This window comes from Chanodichthys erythropterus, chromosome 18 (assembly GCF_024489055.1).
Source record: "Chanodichthys erythropterus isolate Z2021 chromosome 18, ASM2448905v1, whole genome shotgun sequence".
Classification (NCBI taxonomy): Eukaryota; Metazoa; Chordata; class Actinopteri; order Cypriniformes; family Xenocyprididae; genus Chanodichthys; species Chanodichthys erythropterus.
Window position 1 is genome coordinate 19974062 of NC_090238.1, and position 20255 is coordinate 19994316.

At 36.5% G+C, this 20255-nt stretch overlaps 2 protein-coding genes across 2 annotated transcripts; one reads left to right on the forward strand and one right to left on the reverse strand.

Annotated features, from left to right (window-relative positions):
- Positions 1-2853: 2853 nt before the first annotated feature.
- exo1 (exonuclease 1) lies at positions 2854-12513 on the reverse strand. The gene is made up of 14 exons (XM_067368042.1): positions 12451-12513; positions 11837-12061; positions 11602-11721; positions 11389-11512; positions 11044-11181; positions 8548-8760; positions 7030-7217; positions 6766-6868; positions 6077-6299; positions 5732-5957; positions 4936-5479; positions 3995-4078; positions 3653-3840; positions 2854-3054 (listed from the first exon to the last, which is right to left on the reverse strand). The coding sequence occupies exons 2-14, from the start codon at positions 11995-11997 to the stop codon at positions 2940-2942; spliced, it is 2427 nt and encodes an 808-aa protein (XP_067224143.1). The 5' UTR covers positions 11998-12061; positions 12451-12513; the 3' UTR covers positions 2854-2939.
- A 1289-nt stretch (positions 12514-13802) lies between these two features.
- Positions 13803-20209, forward strand: yipf4 (Yip1 domain family, member 4). The gene is made up of 6 exons (XM_067367119.1): positions 13803-14048; positions 14293-14446; positions 14540-14711; positions 18955-19032; positions 19133-19246; positions 19341-20209. The coding sequence occupies exons 1-6, from the start codon at positions 13991-13993 to the stop codon at positions 19476-19478; spliced, it is 714 nt and encodes a 237-aa protein (XP_067223220.1). The 5' UTR covers positions 13803-13990; the 3' UTR covers positions 19479-20209.
- The last annotated feature ends 46 nt before the right edge of the window (positions 20210-20255 follow it).

The window sequence follows — 20255 nt, forward strand, 5'->3', positions numbered from 1 at the left end:
CATCATTTACTCCCTCAAGTTGTTCCAAACCTGTATGAATTTCTTTTTTTTCCCCTGCTGATAACAAAAGAAAATATTTTGAAGAATATAAGTAACCAAACAGTTGATGGGCCCCAATGACTTCCATAGTTTATATATATATATATATATATATATATATATATATATATATATATATATATATATATATATATATATATATATATACACTATGGAAGTCATTAGGGCCCATCAACTGTTTGGTGTCCCATATTCTTCAAAATATCTTTTGTGTTCAGCAGAAGAAAGAAATTCATACAGGTTTGGAACAACTTGAGGGTGAGTAAAGATGACAGAATTTTCATTTTTTTGGGTGAACTATTAGAGTATTATTAGAGTATTAGAGTAATAGAATTACAATATCTATATCTAATAACTATTAGAATATTAGAGTAATACTAGAAGTGACTAGAAACAGAGGTGGTATGGGGGTGGTGGAGAAAAGACCGGAAGAATAGCATTGGGAGTGAGGTAAGTGTTTAAGCAGTTTATTTTAAAGGCCCTAGTGTCCATAGTAGTCAGTCTCACACTGTCTAAACCAAATTATGACTCACTGTAAAAATAATACAAAGTCTGTATATGGTTACAGCATAAATTAAGCAGGCTCTAAAGAAATCTTTGTTCTGCCAAAGAGACACGCATCTCCACTCAGACAGTGACAGCACAGGGGTCAGGGTCAAATTCAGATCACGTACAGCCTACTGCACTTCCTCTGATGTAGGAGGAAGATGTAATTCATCTTGATTAACATGTTCAAGATGGCTTTGAGATAAGATGTTTCTGTGTACCTGATTTTAGCCTAAATATAACTGTATCATTGTTTCATAGAGTACATGCAGTTCAGAGTGTTCATATACCATCTGTGTGGATAGTGCCTTCATCTTCTTGTAGCGGTATTCTAGGGACAAATTGAGGGTTTAATCAATGAATGTATATCTCAAACTACTTGCTTTCAGACATGTTTGACATTCCTGTTGTTTCAGAGTCTGTCCTGTAAGTAACATGCATGGCCATTGAGTCAGTGTTTCTGGCACTGTGTATCTTGTAAACTAGGCGCGGCAGCGACTGAGCATTGTGAGCACACTTCAGCGGAATGCCACCACTCCACATTCTCATGCAGGTATGCAGAAACCCAATGCAACTGCACAACTAAGACTAAAGAGAACTGTGGAAAGATCATCATTTTAACAGATATCCAGTGGACAGGACGTGCGAATGGTGGCGTGGTGGTAGCGGTGTCTCTTAAGGGCATTTTCAAACCTTGTAGAACTAGAGAGCAAGGCAAAGTTGCTCTAGGTGGACTATGAACTGTAACTGTGTTTCTTCAACTTATTTAAATTGTATCTCACAGGAGAATTATGTTGTTTTATTTGCTTATTTAAAGTAATAAAAATTCCCACCATTGTCATTTCTACTACATTTCAAATGATGTATTGTGTTTAGCAGCATTATAAATGTCACATTAAATATTTTGGAATAAAATGGATGATTTTGTCTCTCTAATAGCTAGCCTTTTTATTAATCCTAAATGCACAAAAGGAAATATTTTCACAATTCTTGCACAATTGACACTACACCATAACCTGGATGATGCGACGGCAGGCGCCAGAACGCCTACCACACCAGCTTATTGGTGGAGAGGAGACATGCAGTGAGTTTTGTACATTCTATTATACTGGGGTTTTACTTTGTTTATAAAACAGAAGTTCATTTAAAGGCACATGAAGTATATGAAGCATGAAAAAACAAAAAAACTTTCTACACATTTCTTAGTGTATGAGGCCTATGCAGGGGGATTGTTTCTGTAACAATGGAGGTCGCTTTATGAAGCTCATGCTAAATAAACACTTTCTTTTTGGTGGTTGTTTTCTTAAGAACATTCTAACAGTTGCAAATCACTGTGGATATTTTGTGTTTAACATGTATTTCTTAAGGAATTTATGTAATATTTCTTCAGACAGTTGTGGGGAGGTCCTTTTGGAAGCATTTTACATGTTCATAACCTGAGTGTGAGTGAATTAGTTGCATTAGAAACACTCAAAGAATTTGAGTGCAAGAGAACTAGTCGTATTGAACAGCGCCAAGAGTCTTCTGATAAGACAAGAGTTTCTCAATGAGCACATGCATTATTTGTGAAACTGACCAGTGTCTTTGTGATGCTTCCTCTGATGTCCTATCACAAAGAAGGATTGAGGTGTGAGGTCTAGCACTGTACCCGAGGCCTTTGTTCACTTCTACACTACATTCCTGAACCAGCATAAATACTGTTCAACCCACGCATAATACAAATATGCTAAATTATTCATTTAGATGGAATTCAGGTAAACTCCAATTCCAAAACAGTAACAAGTTTCACATTGCACATATACGCATTGCTGCAGCGCAGGCATAAATATTTCCTTTAATTCAAAAGTTCACCCTTACATACAGTATAATCGGATATAGAAAAAGCATGCATATTTGGCATGCTGTTCAAGGAGAGGGCTCCAAGCTCAGAATTTGGTCCACATGCAGAGTAAGGGGCAAGGTTTGAGTTGACTAAATAACTAGAGAAGTTCAGCATATGTTAGAAGTCTGTCACTAAATTTTGGATTCAGTTTCTGAATAGGAAGTGTTTGTGTGCCTGTTACTGCGTGTAACTCGCATCAAGCCTGACATCAAGAATTGTAAAAAAGTACAATTCATGCACAGGCAGGTTGATAGTTCAACTGAATTAGTACATTTCAGAAAGCAAACACGATCAAGGTAAAGAATCATGTCTTTATTGACTTGAAATAAAACTAAATTCATAATTACACTAAAATTTGTCTTTTATTGATCATAAAAAGCATAAACATACACAGTATGTTTAAAAGACTGGCTGTTACTCTTAAAGAGAAACAATGATTGAAAAGATGACATCATTCTGCGATGATGAGAATCTCTTTATCTGCTTCAGTGGTTTCAGTCATCACATTCTCCCTGACTGGTGACATCGGTTCTCCTTTCTTGCATGCACTTAACTTTGGATTGTCCCTTAAATAAACACATGCACAGACATACAATTACATTCATATCAAAGCATGCAGCCACATCATAAGGTTAATGTGTTATATTTCAGTCTGCTCCCAGGTAAAGCTATCATGTGACTTTAAAATATAACACATAAGTCTTAACTACATGTCGAAAAGTAGGAGAGAGAAGCAGCATATTTCTCTAGTTTCACCAAAGCCCTTAAATTGACAATGTTTAATTCATATGTTGATAAGCCCCTCCCCCTCAAGCCTGACTCAGATCTTTATTATTTATCTCAGGTCTCAACATTGCATAATGGGAATATGTTACTTTTCAGAGTGAAAAGACACCACCCTTCTCTAAACTACAACAATGACTCTCAATTTACCCATCAATCAGTTACACCTCTGTTGTTCACATATCATCTAGGTAACCACACCACTCCCATTAGTTTTGTCTCTTTCTGTTAACGTTTATCCCGCTGCCTCTGCTGGTCGCAGCTAGTACTGACAGCCATGAATAAACAGCAAAAGATGAATTGGAAAGTGCGAGGGCTTGTCTTCTGCTATACTGAATCATTTATGTACATAAACACATACTTACACACAGGCTAACTTACTTCTTGAAGCTGAAGGCCCCCCAGAGGCCGCTGATGGTGGCCTGCAGGCCTGGACTGTTCTCATTGTTGACAGGATTTTTTTTCCCACTCAGTTTCTTTCTCAGACCGCTGGGCCTGGCGGGAGCAGAGGTCTCAATTTTACAATTTTTACCCTGCCCACAAGGACGTTTCCGGGACAGACCTGAGACCTAGAACAAAGGTGTAGGAAGTCAGACTGAGGTTGGAGGTGGGGAAAATTGTACCAATGTTTAAATTTTTTTTTCCTCCATTATACTGTACGTAAGGTGTCAGGAAATGGAAATGCAGACTCTGTGGTTTTGGGTCATGATTAGACGGACGTGCCTTTGTTCTGTTCAGAGCAGGTTTCAGCTTGTCTGTGGGAGAACTGCTAGGGCTGTTGGAGACATCTGAATCTCTCTCCTTTTCCTTCAAAGAGAATAAAAAAAGAAAAGAGATTCATATTTTCTAGGAAAAATGTGAGTGGTGTTTGCCCATGCTAAACCTAGGGGGTGTTGTGGGTGGTTGCAAGGGCGTCGCTTACTAACCTAAGGCAAAAGGGACCATGACAATGTTGGGGTGCCTAGATTTTAGGATTTTTTGATTAATACGGATAAATGACTCATTTACTAATAAATGGCAGATATTAAAATTCTATACTATTATGTCCAATTAAATTACAAATAATAAAAAAAATCAATAATGGATTATTATTAAAATCAATAAAGTGGATTTAGGCATCACAACATAATGTACAGAATAAAAATGATTATTCATTATGAGATGTGCTAAAGATACACTTAACGGTGATAGTTATATAGTTCTTCAAAAACCACTAATTTATTAAGTTAGCACCAAGTGAGCAAATGAGCTTGCACAATTAAATATCCAATATCAACTTACATAAAATATATCATACATCTCTATTTAATTAGAACAGTGCAAAAGTTAAAAAAAAAGATTATTCACTATAGAAATGTCCATGACTTTTTTAATTTTCTGACTTCACTCATTTCTATGAATTTTCCAGACATCACAATTCTAATTAATACACATTTTAGCAAGCACATTAAAAAGGGATAGTTCGCCTAAAAATCTGCAATCACTTACATTTGCAATATTTCTTCTGTGGAACATAAAAGAAGACATTTAAAAATGCTGCAAACCAAACTGTTTTAGTTATCATTAACACTGAAGAATAACAGGTATGAAATGATATGAGGGTGAATAATAATATCCCTTTAAAATATATAATACCAAATATGAATGAAAAAAAAAATTCTCACCTTATCAGAGTTGTCCTCTGTGACTAGGGAGTCCTCCACACCAGCAGAGATGCTGCTGGACTGGGAGAAATATGCACTGTCCTGAGACGGAGGAGACCCAGGAGATTTCTCTGCATCCTCTGTGCCCTCTACAGGAGAGGACAAGAGAGAAAGCCCAGATCCTGCACAGGAGAAGCTGCCCTTCTTTCTGTGAAACTGCTGCAGGGTGGACAACCCTGAAGGTGTGGAGGACGATTGGTGTCTATCTGTGTTGACAGTGGGTGGATGTAAAGCAGATTTGCTGAGTTCTCTGGTGCTTCCTGACCAGCTAAAGACTCCAAGACCCAAGCTAGCAGGCCTGGCAGAGCGAGACGGAGATGCGGGTGGGCTGGACAACTCATCTTTGGCCTGATCTCTCTCTGTGTCAGGGTCCTGACACAATGCTGGTGTGTCTTCTCCAGATTGTGAGGCACTCATCTCTAGAGACTCCACAGGCTGAGGTGAATCTTGTTTTGGCGAGTCTTGCTGTGTCTCAGCCTTATTGGATTCATCATGACAGAAGAACCTGATGGAGATGTCAATCATATTATTGTTTAGCTGCGGTTAAATTGGAATTTTGGAGGTGAAGAAACAACCATCAGGTCTCCCAATACATGTAGTACTACATACTTAATGCCATTGTCCTACATGACAGTCAGGCCCAATTTAACCCTTGATTGTGTGTGTAATGAGAAAATCAGCAGGTCTAGCTGTATAGTTATGTGTGATAGCAACAGTATACATTCCTTTGGCAAGTTTCCCATCATGCTCTTGGTACCTGCTGCGTGTGCCCTGCTCTCCAGCGCCCTCTTCTGATCGGTTCCTCCACTGCAACAGTGTTGCAAAGCGATTTCGAGGGCGAGACTGTCCAGCTGTGCTGCCCTTCTCCTCAGAAACACTAATGTGGGTGGTCAGTGGCTCAGCGGTGGGAGGAGTTTCAGGACAGTGTCTCTTTACACCAGCTGAGTACTGCCCTAACAGGTCGTCCACAGAGAGACTTGCATCTTTACAGAGATAAAAAAAAGAGAAAATGTTTACATATAAACATGCCCAGTCAGGTGTTTTATTAATATAATCAGTCCTATCCCTGAGAGTCGTATTCATGGCACTGAGGTCTGCTTACCTTCATGGGGTCTTTTCACCTGTGATGTCCTCTGGGGCAATTTTAGATTCTGCACACTGATGACCCTCTCTTTGCCCCGGGTGGGAGGGGGTCTTTTGGGGGAGGTAGGACTCTGTGGCTGGGTGCCACCTGGTTCATAGTTCTTGCTCCAAATACTTGTCTGTAGCGGGTCACTTTTGTGACATTTGTCATTCCAAGTACTACTGCGAGCAGCTTTAGAGGGCTGGAAGGGAGGAGAGGTAAACCTCAGGTATTGTGCTAGAGTGTTGTTATTGTTAACTAAAACTATTAAAAATTATTTTTGATAAGTGAAATAAACCCTAAATAAAATAAGTGCTGAAACAAGTTCAAGTTCTAAAATTGCTAAAACGAAATCAGTAAAAGCTAGGTAACACTTTATTTTACAGTGTCTTTGTTACATCTTACATGTACTTACTATAGGGTTAGGATTAAGGTTTGTTTTAGGGTTAGTTAGGTGTAATTATGCATGCTTTACTGTTATTACTATTACAGTAAGTAAATGTTGTTAATTAATATTACTCAGTATTTGCATGTAATTACACTATAACAAAAGCTAATTCAAAATATTAATAAACATTAATACTATATAATAAAGCTAAAATAACACTGTTGTACTATGAAATAAACCAAAAGTTCAAGCAAATACACATTACAGATGACCAGGTTACCTGAGTGTGAGGTGCGTCAGGGTTGAAGTCATCTATCCTTTGCATTGTGTTAATGTCCAGATTGCCAAGAGCCATTTCCAGCCCACTCTCATCTCCTACATTACTGCATTTAATTGGTTAAGTTACATTTGCTGTCAAAGAGAGCTTTGTAACACAAACATACACATTTACAAAAGTTTAAAACAGCTTCAGCATTTGTAATGCAAAAGTAATTTATTGATTCCTTTTAATTAAGTGAAAATGTAAGATCGGCATAAAAGATACGTTCCAGCATAGCTGAGAGAAGCAGGGTCAATGTGATCCGGGTAAGGGTTCAAAGGAACCACCTTCCTTCTCAAGGGGTCAAAGACCAGCTGATATAGAAATGTGTTGTTGGCTTTTGTGAAACCCTCAATGTACTCATTTGGCACAGAGATGTCCATCTTCAGGTACTGACCCATCTTTTTTATCACCTACATGACAGATTTAGTTTGTTTAGTTATGCTGAATCACTCTCACATGTTCTGTTTTTTGATAATTCTGCATTTGTTTCCATTATTAAAAAAGGATGTTCAGGTTCACCACTAAAATTTGTAAAAAAAGATATAGGAAAAGAATTAAGTGCACTTGTGTGTAATAGGGACGCACCGATCATGATTTTTCATCGCAGAGAAGCCGTGCCGAGGCACAACCCACATAAAAATAATTCCGCAAACAACTGCAATTGCAGGTTTCAAACAGAGATGGTGACAAAGAGGCAAAATTTACGGACTGCAGCTATAAGCAAATTTTATTTACTTGCTCTATAACAGGCTAAACTAGCCTTAAACAAAAAAAAATCTGTAGCCATTTGAAATTAGAGGTAACCACTGAATTTGACCATGATCCAAACAAAGATGCTGCACATGTAGCATTAACAGTTGTTTTGTCTAATTTAAATGAGATAATTTAAAGATTTAAAGCAACTTTTTATTTGTGAAATTATGCTACATAAGACACCTGCACAAAACAAAAACAGCAGACAGACTGAATGAAAATGCAAATTCCCTTTCCGACAGTTGGTGGCACTTAAGGAACAGCAGCAATATAGTGTTTCCTTGGTTAATGCTGTTTATAAAGCAGCTCTGCGCTTATAAACAGTCACTATACAGAAGTAAGTAGAAAAGATAATGCCATCAAAACATTTTCGGAACACAGTCAGATCCCTTAAGAGATATATTCATAAACCCCCACCTCCCAATTCAATATTTATATTTTTCTTCCAATATTTCGGGCATCGTGAACAGTGAACTTGCTGTGCCTGGTACATTATTTTCTCTGCTGGCATGTCTGTGTTCTCTCCTTTTATCCTTCTTCAGTGTGTATGACCAGTGTTATCGTCCTGTTTAAAGACTTTCTAATATTTCCACACAAGTAACATTTTTGGAAATGACTCCAGTGGAGTTTGTGCATAAGTCCGGAACAGAGATCAACCAAAACAACACAAAAAAACATTTGTGTGTTTGGAGCAAAAAAATGTCTGGTTCCGATTTATGGCCAGTGCATCTCTAGTGTCTAAGATAATAGGCTGAATATGAATATGAAATAAGTTTCAAATTATAAAGGTGGTTAACTGAGCATAAACACAGAACGCAGTATGTCTTGTGGGAATCGTACCAGAGCAAGAGGGATGTCATGTTGTGCTGATACGCTGTTTTAGTAATATGATCAGTAGAGCAGAAATATATGTGCACATATTTAACTGTTTGTTGTGGCAGTTTAGTATATACTAAATGTTATTTCTAACCTTTTTTATTCTCTCACCTTCAGAATATCTGGATTATTTGCCATCCTGAGAAGCTTGCATGCCTTTCCCAGACCGATGCCATACAAAGAAGGCAGATAGTCGCAGCCAGAGAGGATGCACATGTAACGGAACTTCTCCTCTGTGAAGATGTTGCCAAGTGATTTGCAACGGCCCAGGTGACATTGGTCAATCTCCAATCCATTACCCTGTTTATCCATCTTTAAAATCACCTGCAAACAATACATACCAAATTAAACTCTGAAAACTAAATGAAGTCACTTTTCCCAATGTCCTCCAGCATGTCAGTCAGCACCCCCAGTGATTCAAAGGGTTATTTTATTTTATTTTTTATTTTTTTTAAATCATACTGACAAGACTTTTGTTTATTTGAAGCATCACAAACAAGTCTCACTAAATATTTATACAGTCAAACCAAAAAATATTCAGACATTTTTTATATATTTTGACTTGTAGGTACAGGACACTATAGTTCATTTATGTAGGATATGAGGATAGCAAAATAAAATGACATATTATACCCAAACATTCTTCATACAGTGGACTACCAGTAAAATTGATAAAAACTTGGAACCAAAAATTATTCAGACACTTTGACCTGACCTTGTTTTGCTTAAGTGTTATCTGACATTATCAAGATTATTTTTTTCTGACAGTTTAACTCTGAGATCTTGTCATATTGTATTAACATTTTTTAAACTATAGTGAATAAACTGTATTAATGAATGAAATGTTCAAGGTGCTGAATACATTTTTGTTTGACTGTAGGTAGATGCTTAAAGGGTTAGTTCACCCAAAAATGAAAATGATGTCATTAATGACTCACCCTCATGTCGTTCCAAACCCGTAAGACCTTCATTCATCTTCGGAACACAGTTTAAGATATTTTAGATTTAGTCCGAGAGCTTTCTGTCCCTCCATTGAAAATGTATGTACGGTAGACTGTCCATGTCCAGAAAGGTAATAAAAACATCATCAAAGTAGTCCATGTGACATCAGTGGGTTAGTTAGAATTTGTTGAAGCATTGAAAAGCATTTTGGTCCAAAAATAACAAAAACTATGACTTTATTCAGCATTGTCTTCTCTTCCGGGTCTGTTGTCAATCCGCGTTCACGACTCCGCAGTGACGCTGCTTGTGACAGCGGTTGCTGCTGTGTAGGAGCTTCATCCATCGCTCTTAGTTCTTCGTCCGTGTATTCGGGTTCAAATAAATATGGCTGAGCAAAAAAATGAAGTCTTCCTCTGTGTCCAAATCCTTAGACATGTTTGTGGAGGTTGTTTTGTTTACAGCGTGCGTCTCCCTCAGAATGTAAATGAAGCTCGGCCGCACCAGATAACACGTCAGCAGCGTCTTACGTCAGCAGCGTCACTGCGGAGTCGTGAACGCGGATTGACAACAGACCCGGAAAAGAAGACAATGCTGAATAAAGTTGTAGTTTTTGTTATTTTTGGACCATAATGTATTTTCGATGCTTCAACAAATTCTAACTAACCCACTGATGTCACATGGACTACTTTGATGATGTTTTTATTACCTTTCTGGACATGGACAGTCTACCGTACATACACTTTCAATGGAGGGACAGAAAGCTCTCAGACTAAATCTAAAATATCTTAAACTGTGTTCTGAAGATGAACAGAGGTCTTACGGGTTTGGAACGACATGAGGGTGAGTCATTAATGACAGAATTTTCATTTTTGTGTGAACTAACCCTTTAAAGAATACACTTTACAACAAGGTTTCATTGGTTAACTACATTAGTTCACACTAACTATGAAAAATATTTCTAAAGCATTTAATAACCTTAGCTCATGTTCATTTCATCATTTGCTACTACATTATTAAAATCAAAAGCTGCATCTGTTAACATTATTTAATGGATCTGAGCTTACATGAACAATAAACACTTTTTTTATTAACTAATGCTATCAAAGATCAATAAATACTGTAACAAATTAATTAATATTATTATAAATTAATTTTATTTAATGCATTAATTAACGTTAACTAACAAGACCTTATTGTAAAGTGTTACCAAAAGTATATATTTACACACACATATATACACAAACACTAGCGTTCACAATTTTGTTAAGTCTCTTATGCTCACCCAGGAATTTATTTAAACAAAAATACAGTAAAACTGTAATATTGTGAAATATTACTACAATTTAAATAATTCTCTTCTATTTTAATGTTTTAAAATGAAATTTATTCCTGTGTTGGCAAAGCTTAATTTACAGCATCTTTACGCCAGTCTTCCGTCACATAATCCTTCAGAAATGCTGATTTGATGCTTAAGAAACATTTCTTACAATAAAAATGTATCTTGTTGTAGGGACGTTTATATACTTTGACTGGAAAACAAGAAAAATACAGTAATTAAGACAAATTAGTTTACGCTATGCAGACTTGCGTGACACCAGCCGTTGGTCACTAGTCATCGTGGCAAGTGTATTCTCTATACTCATTCAAGAGCCTCTGCACTGGTACCTTTTTGCAGCCAAATGCCAGCAGATCTGAGTCCTCTGTGATCACTGCCTGAGCGATACCAGATTTATTCAGGAAAGCTAACTGGGCGTCTGCTTCATATGGAGCAACAACACAGTCCACTCCACGTGTCCTGGCAGCCTGAAAACCAGCAAAAATATGCAAATGAAAAGATGCTGACAAACAGAACAAGAGAAAAAATTTCTTTATTCATCAGTTTCTAATATTGTGACATAATTATTTACAACATTCACTGTCTAAAATGGTCATACTAGTACAATAACTTCAATAAATACCATATATTATTTGACTGATTCCAAAAAGAGACATCAGGGACAATGGTCTCACCTTAATGACATCATGTGCCATGGATGGGGTGATATTAACACTGCGGGTAAAGCATTCTCTGGCTTCTGATATCTTACCCTCCCGCAGCAGCTGTTTGCCTTTCTGCAGATTTGCCTGTCGACGCCTATTAGTAAAAATATATATGAAATAATCTTAATTGTCAACTAATTTAATTAACTTTTTCCCCAAGTAAATATTTTGCATAGTTCTTACTCGCGCCGGGACTTCTCCACATCCTGTTTGGAGGGCAAGTTGCGTCCATCAAACACCAAGATGGGCTTAACACCAAAAGAAAGCAGCATGTCCACAAACTTCATACAGTAGGACACATACCTGATGGACACACACAGAATGGTAGAATGAGAAATGCTCATTTTAACCTGCAAAATTATGTTAGACATTACCAAACAACTGAAATACATGCATGCAAATAATTGAAACAACTCACTGATCTGTAGGTTCCCCTTTTGCAAGTTTCTCTGCACATGAAAAAGCTCCTTTATGCAGCCAGCAGTATGTGTCTACCGCCACTGTCTGTCCTCGATACTTTTTCACATTTATGGGCTCCGAAGCGTCTTTGATAAACTGCAACAGGCCTTGAATTCCCATGTTGTCTGTCTGGATGGACAGATGTCTGAAGTTGATGGTTTATCAGAGTCCAGTCTGTGCCACTCTATCAAATGAAAACAAAAGTCTCTGATAACTGATGTAACGTAACGTTATACAGATACTGAATGCATCCACACGATCCACTGTATAACATAAACATCCTCAAAAGTCAACAGAAAGCATTCCCTAACCGTCCAACAACGACGAATATGTAAAAAAATGTCTGATAAACATCTGTAAGTTATACAATAACTTTTAATAAATTTAATGTTTAATTCATCTGTCCGCGAGAGACTCAACCGCCAAATCCCTCCAAAACAAAACACACTAAATATTCTCGCGAAACTAAAACGACTGAACGCCACGAGGAAGAATCAGAGAACTGTATCTAACACCTTAATCGTCTATGAATCAAAATTATTTAAAGTTTTAGTATTTATAATAAACACTTACAGAGAGCTTTTACTCGCGCTTTAGACTCTGACGTTACAGGGGTTCGACTTTAGCGGCAAAAACGTGACGTCACTGCACAGGAACCCTATTGGTCAGCCAGGCACAGACAGCCAATCACAGACCAGAAATGTGGAAGAGGCGGGACAAGGAGTTCCACAACAACGGAACTCTCTAAAATAGTCGTAAATTTATTTATATATTTGACAATATTATCGATAGGTCATTGCTACATTAAAATGATTGCAAAATAAGTCATCTTGGAATTTGACGAAAAAAGGAAAGAAAAGTAGTCATAAAAATTCAATGTTTTTATATTACACTTATATTATGTGTATATATGTATATTTGTTTTGTCTTCATATGCAAGTTACTCTTTCATACTTGAGTTTGAAAACTGAAATTGCTGTATATTAAAGGGGTAGTTCACTTAAAAAAGAAAATTCTGTCATTTATTACTCACCCTCATGCCGTTTCACACCCATAAGACCTTCGTTCATCTTCGGAACACAAATTAAGATATTTTAGTTGAAATCCGATGGCTCCGTGAGGCCTTCATAGGGAGCAATGAAATTTCCTCTCTCAAGATCCATAAAGGTACTAAAACATATTTAAATCAGTTTGTGTGAGTACAGTGGTTCAATATTAATATTATAAAGCGGCGAGAATATTTTTTGGTGCATCAAAGAAACAAAATAACGAATTATATAGTGATGGCCGATTTCAAAACAATGCTTTCGGAGCGTAATGAATCAGTGTATCGAATCAGCGGTTCAAAGCACCAAAGTCACGTGATTTCAGCAGTTTGGCAGTTTGACGCGCGATCCGATTCATGATTCGCTACACTGATTCATTATGCTCCGATGCTTCCTGAAGCAGTGTTTTGAAATCGGCCATCACTATATAAGTCGTTATTTTGTTTTTTTGACGCACCAAAATATTATCGTCGCTTTATAATATTAATATGGAACCACTGTACTCACATGAACCAATTTAAATATGTTTTTAGTACCTTTATGGATCTTGAGAGAGGACATTTCATTGCTCCCTATGAAGGCCTCACAGAGCCATTGGATTTCAATTAAAATATCTTAATTTGTGTTCCATAGTTTAATGAAAGTCTTACGGGTGTGGAACGGCATGAGGGTAAGTAATAAATGACAGAATTTTCATTTTTGGGTGAACTATCCCTTTAAAACACTCTTTTTCTATTCACTGAATACTTTTAACGGGGATAGTTCACCCCCCAAAAGGGTCACGGGGTGGTGCTGTCTCTGTGTTTTGTATGTTTGTTGTTGGTGTCGGTGCTCGTTTCTGGCGCTGGGTGGAGCGCGTGACTCCCGTTCCGCTCTGCTCCAGGATTTGACGTGTCGCCTGTGCTTTTTCTGAACTTCCTGCTTCCTCCATGACTTGTTTTGAGCCAGCCGTCTAGTCCGAAAGCTGATCGGTAGGAATCGTTAAACGTGGCAATGGTGTGAAGGTGCGCGATCGGCGGCGGTGTGTGTGATTGTGAGTAAAGCCCGAGCTGTTAACGCTGTCAGCCATGCAGTTCTCTCCCACCAACGGAGATTTTACCTTCGTCTCCTCGACGGACGCTGAAGGTACAGTAGTTAAAGGCCCCAAAGCATCCATACATCTGTGCTTTGATATGTGAATCTGATTAGTGTTGAAATGCTGTTAGTAATATTTGTGTGTTGTGTTTATGATGTACACATACATTAGTGAATATATACCCCAGTATGTTTATGATCAAGCTTCTTAATGCGTCATGAGGTGTTGTTTTGTTGGCTCAGTAGGGAAGCAACAGTCCTCTGTATTAATCTAAAACGACCTCTTATCCATCAGAGCTCAGCGGCACCATCGATGCACCAGATATCACACTAAATATGGGCCCTGATGCCACCAGGGACACCTACGCCACCACTTTCCTGAGGCAGAGGGGTTATGGTTGGTTGCTGGAAGTAGAGGAAGAAGATTCAGAGGACACTAAACCGCTCCTGTGAGTTTTTAGGACTCGATTTTTTTGATGCTTTATGTCACAATTGCTTTTAGAGTTTCTGGATGTATTTATTGGTTTTCTCTGTTTGTGCAGGGAGGAGTTGGACATTGACTTGAAGGACATCTACTATAAGATCAGGTGTGTGTTGATGCCCATGCCCTCACTGGGTTTTAACAGACAAGTGGTGAGGGACAATCCTGATTTCTGGGGTCCGCTGGCTGTCGTCCTGCTCTTCTCCATGATCTCCATCTATGGACAGTTCAGGGTGAGTCAAGGGTGTAGATTTAGTTTGAACATTGGGGTTGTTGAAGTGTGAAGCGTCCTGAGATTACTTTTATGCATTGTTTTATATATATATATATATATATATATATATATATATATAACATATTTATATTTATATTGTAGCTTATAACCCATAGATACAAAGTTGATTTCTACAATTAGTTAATAATTAACATAATTTATTTTTTGCCTGGGATATACATATTTTATATTAAGCATATGGAACCTCTTCAGTTTGACAGAATTTTCTTCAAAGTGCCATGGGACGTCTAACTTCAATTAACATTTTGTTCTTTTGAAAATGCTTATTTCCCATATCCTACACATACAATGGGGCTGAAGGCACACCCTAAGAAAAATATGCTTTTCACTACTTCCAATCTCCCATAGTGTATTATCGCAAAAAACAACATGTTTTTATTGAACATACAGATTTTGTGTGAAAATAAATCATAAAAGTGGTTTGTTTATTTAAAAATTTTATAAATGTATGAGGCGGCAAGGTGGGCCACACATTGGGTAAAAGGCTCACCAGCAATAATGTTTTTAATAATGTCTAAGTTAATACTTGTTCAAAACAATGATTTTAGCAAAGTTTGTACTATTTTCGGATTATTTTGACAAATAAAATAATTCATTTTTGTTTAATAAATGTCATTAAAATATGTTCATTTTAAAAATACAAAAAAACAATTTTTTTTTACTGAAAGCATTGAAGGAGATCCCAAAATAATGCAATATAGCTTTAGAGTAGTAACAAATAAATATGTTTTATTATATGATATGGTTAATAATATGTGATATGATTAATATGATTCATATTTTTTTAAATATGATGGTTTCATTATAAATATGATGATTATTTCTAAGGTGGACACCCAACCTGATGTATGATATTTACTATTTAAATCTAACCATGTCATGTCAACAAATGTCAGCATGTCAGCCAGCTATTTATCATGTTAATGTTCCTTTAGGCACAACAGCAGGGATGCATTTAACACAATACTAATACATATTCTTCCATTATTGGAAAACGGTTGCTTTAATTACCTTGAACAAAACTGAAAATTATTAACAAGACCTTTGTTTCAAAATATAGACAATAAATGTAATGATTCTCATTTGCTACATAAATGTACAACTTAAAAAAAACAAAAAAAACATAAAATGTTAGGTCAAGTAGCACCTCAAGAATAAGCCAAATTTCCATGTGCAATTGTGCATCATGGATTAAGGATCGCTCACCCAATTCTGTCATCATTTACTCACCTCAAGTTTTTCCAAACCTGTATGAATTTCTTTATTCTGCTGAACACAACAGAAGATATTTTGAAGAATATGGGTAACCAAACAGTTGATGAGCCCCATTGGGGGGAAAAAATACTATGGAGGTCACTGGGGTCCATTAACTGTTTGGTTACCAACATTTTTCAAAATATCATCTTTTGTGTTCAGCAGAAGAAAGAAATGCATACAGGTTTAGAACAACTTGAGGGTGAGTAAATGATGACATGATTTTCATTTGCACTGAGCACTGAGCTATTTTTTTTTTTTTTTTGTTTTTTTTTTTGTGCCATCTAGTGGTTTAAGAGATTCAAGTCAAATGCACCTTTTTACCCTTGTGCACCTTTAGCCCTGTTCCCTATTGTTGTCATCTCATCAGGCTTTTAATGATTGATGGAGTCTTTTTGGATACCAGAAACCCAGGTTATTCCTAATATCAATCATCATTAGAACAGAACCTGCACAGAGAAAACTACAGTATAGTAACTACCACATGTTAATACAATAAAACTTTTTTTCTATAGGAGTTCATGAGTGGTTTAAAAATGTTGGTGCATTTCAGTGTTGTACACTCTTTTCCTCATCAGTCTTTTTAGATTGTGTGGCTGTTTTAGATGATTGACCTTCTACATGGTGTTTCATGGTAGTTCACAAGGCTTGACATTAACTTTTTTGCTCACCAGCCACTGTGGCTAGTGGTTTTTGCAAAATTACTAGCTACTCAGCATTTTCACTGGCCACAATTTTGCTGTTGGGAAATTACATTTTATATGATTAAAGTTGACTTTGGCATGCTAAAATTACTTGATTTTGAGTCATTTTACATGATTAGCTAGATTGAAAACCCTTTCATACTTTCAAATGCAGATTGGCCATCTAAATCCAGACTAGGCCTACATGGTATATCAGCTGGTATGTACGAGTGGGCAAGGGGTGGGTAATATGACCATAATATCATAAATTTTTATTTATTAAAAATGTAGTTATTTTTTTAGGCTATATAAAAAGAACAAAGAAGCAAATTAGCAAATTACAAATACAATAGTATATATATATTTTTTTTTCAGATAAAGTAGTTTTTTTGGGGGGTTCTTTACATTTATTTAACATTTTTTTGTTGTTTGATTACCATTAATTAATATGGATGCAATACACTGACAAATATCCATTTATTACCCACCTGTTTACATCCACTTAAGCCATAAACAACAAAGAGATTACTTCTGTTGCGTGTAATTCAGTGCAAGTGCGAATCCGCCTATCCCGCCTTCACTAACTGCAAGTTAATTGATAACGAATTGCAATTGGATTGTAATTTTGTACTGCTGCGAGCTTGGCTACCTTTGATTAGGCTGTAGGCTGAAATTATATTCGACCCGCTAAAGTGGTTAGTGGGAGTAGCTGTCTTACCTGCCACAGCTGAAATCTGTCAGCATTTGGCGGGTGTTAATGTCAAGCCCTGGTAGTACATATTCTATAGAATTCAATTGTGTTGCACATTTTATCATTGGTGTCACAATTAGAGGGTTGTGTGCAAATCTTGTCACACTTTTGGTGCATGCTGATGTGATTCATGCATGACCACTCATGCCGAATTAAATAAAACTGTACAGTATAGGGCTAGGGTTACCTCCCTCCTGCCCCAACCCACCACGAATTTCACCCACCCACTAACTATGCCCCTTAGGTGGGACATGAGTCCAGTCTTTGTATCTTGACCATGGGCGTGATATGTATGTAGTTGTGACAAAAAATCAACCCGACTCTACTGCATAAACATGTCCAGTTGTCTTTAAAGGTTTTATTTCTTGCAAGAAAGGTCAGACAGGTCATACAGAAACACAAGTAGCTGCAGAGTGTAATACAAAGAATGAAAGCTTCCCCTCACTTTTATATTTCTAACCTCCAAGGCCGAAGCTTCTGTCCTTTTACCATATTTGGAACATCTCTTAGTGGCTGTAACTTTCCACACATTGTTAGCACAGACATGTTTTTAACATACATCTTGTATGTCCCCATACCATATCTTGCTCTTTCTATTTCTAACATCTATGTTAACACTATGCCATTACCACTTAAGTCAACATCATACCATGTTCCATAAGCATCATATTTCACAAGAATACAGGTAAAAATCATATGAAAAATAAAAATTTCCACAACAGTGTATATAGTCATGATGCATGTGTACATAGACCTACAATCAAAATGCAAAATGGATTGCTGTAGACCGTAGGGTAGTGACAAGTTTTCTCTTCAATAACATGGAAATAAAATGAACAATATTTTGACTTTTAAAAAGTCTTTTCATAAAATATTTTTTAAAATATTCATTCTGCCATAATAAAGCAGTCTCTTTTAATTATTTTCATATTACTCTAAGGCCCGGTTTCACAGACAGGGTTTAGATTAAGCCAGGATTAGGCCTTAGTTCAATTAGGATATTTAAGCAGCTTTTATAAACATGCCTTAAAAAAAAAAAAAAAAAAAAAAAAACATTTCTGGCATGAATATTGAGACAAAACAATGACACTGACATTTTAAGATATGCCAGTATAAGTTGCTTTTCAGTTAAGACAACTCAAACATGCATTTAAGTCTGGGACTAGCTTAAGCCTTGTCTGTGAAACTGGGGGGAAAATAAATAAATAATGTGATTAATTTATTGAAAGTGTCTATTGATTGACGGCCCTAAAATTATTGATAATTAAGTATTAATTTGGTCATTCTTAAGAAAATAAATACAATACTTATTATGCAAATAACTGCATACTAAAGTAATTTTAAAGAATGCATGAAGATCAGATAATTTATCTTTTTTTTTTTTTTTTCTTCTCAATATGACCTTGTCACTTGCACAATTTAATTATTAAAAGCAGAAATACCCCAAATTTGCATTATTCTTCTATGTCATATATCCTGTTTTGACCAATCAGGTTGTTTCCTGGATTATTACAATCTGGATATTTGGATCACTGACGATTTTCCTTCTTGCAAGAGTGCTGGGTGGAGAGGTATTTATATCTTGTAAAGTGTCAGATAGCATATGATTTTTATGAATTGAAAGGGAAGCCCACTCATGGGATGCCCACTCTTTTTAAATGTTTTTAATAGGTGTCTTATGGGCAAGTTCTTGGAGTTATTGGCTATTCTTTGCTCCCGCTCATTGTAATAGCTCCACTTCTTCTGGTCATTGGGGGCTTTGAAGTCGTCTCTACACTCATAAAGGTGAGAATTAAATGTATATAGTAAATGTTTAATAGTATGAAAACAGCTTCTCTTAAATGCAAAAATATGGATGTTTTTTTTTTTTCTTTTCTAGCTTTTTGGAGTATTCTGGGCTGCATACAGTGCGGCCTCTTTACTCGTCGGTGATGAATTCAAAACGAAGAAACCCCTTCTCATATATCCCATCTTCCTTTTGTACATTTACTTCTTGTCTCTGTATACTGGAGTCTGAATTGACCACAGGATTTGATTGGCTCGTTGCTTGGACATTTACAAAGAGCACTGTGGAGAGGTACACAGCAGAGATATTCCATGAAGACAGAGGAGTTTGCATTTTCCTTCTTTTTTATTTTCTTTTACCGTTTATAATCCTATATGCTATCGGGGATTGAGGTGTACAGACGTTAGTGTATTTAACTGCTTCCATTAATGTTGTACACAATAAAAAGCTGCATCTTTTACTGTGGAAGCCCTGTTTGCAGAGATCCCTCTGCCACCGCAATCTGGAGCCCTGGTTTTTACATATTTACAAACCTCGAAAGGAAAATTAAAAATGAGAACTTTATATTGTAAAAGACTATAGTAAGCATGATAGTCACGTAAAATGAATTTGTGTCACCACACGTAATGGTGAAAACTTAGAACTTTCTTTTGTAGGCTGTCCCAATACATTCCGAGAATTCTTCAGTTTTCATTTTTAATTTATGAACTCCAAAATGGGAAAAGAGTATGCAGGCAATATAGCTTGGATTAAATATGTCTGCTAAGTATGGGTGCCTTGAATTGGTTGTTTTATATGGCTGTGGTGTATTTTATTTATGTAAATGTATTCAAAAAGGAAAGAAATTTTTATTTGTAGAACATGCAATTGAAAAGAACTTTCTACCTGGTGATGTGTACACTGCAGACATATGTTACCACATTAGTTTAGCTGAAACAATTAAAATTGTTATAATATTCATACATCATGAATCAAATTAAAATTATTGACACTGTAATTACACTCTCT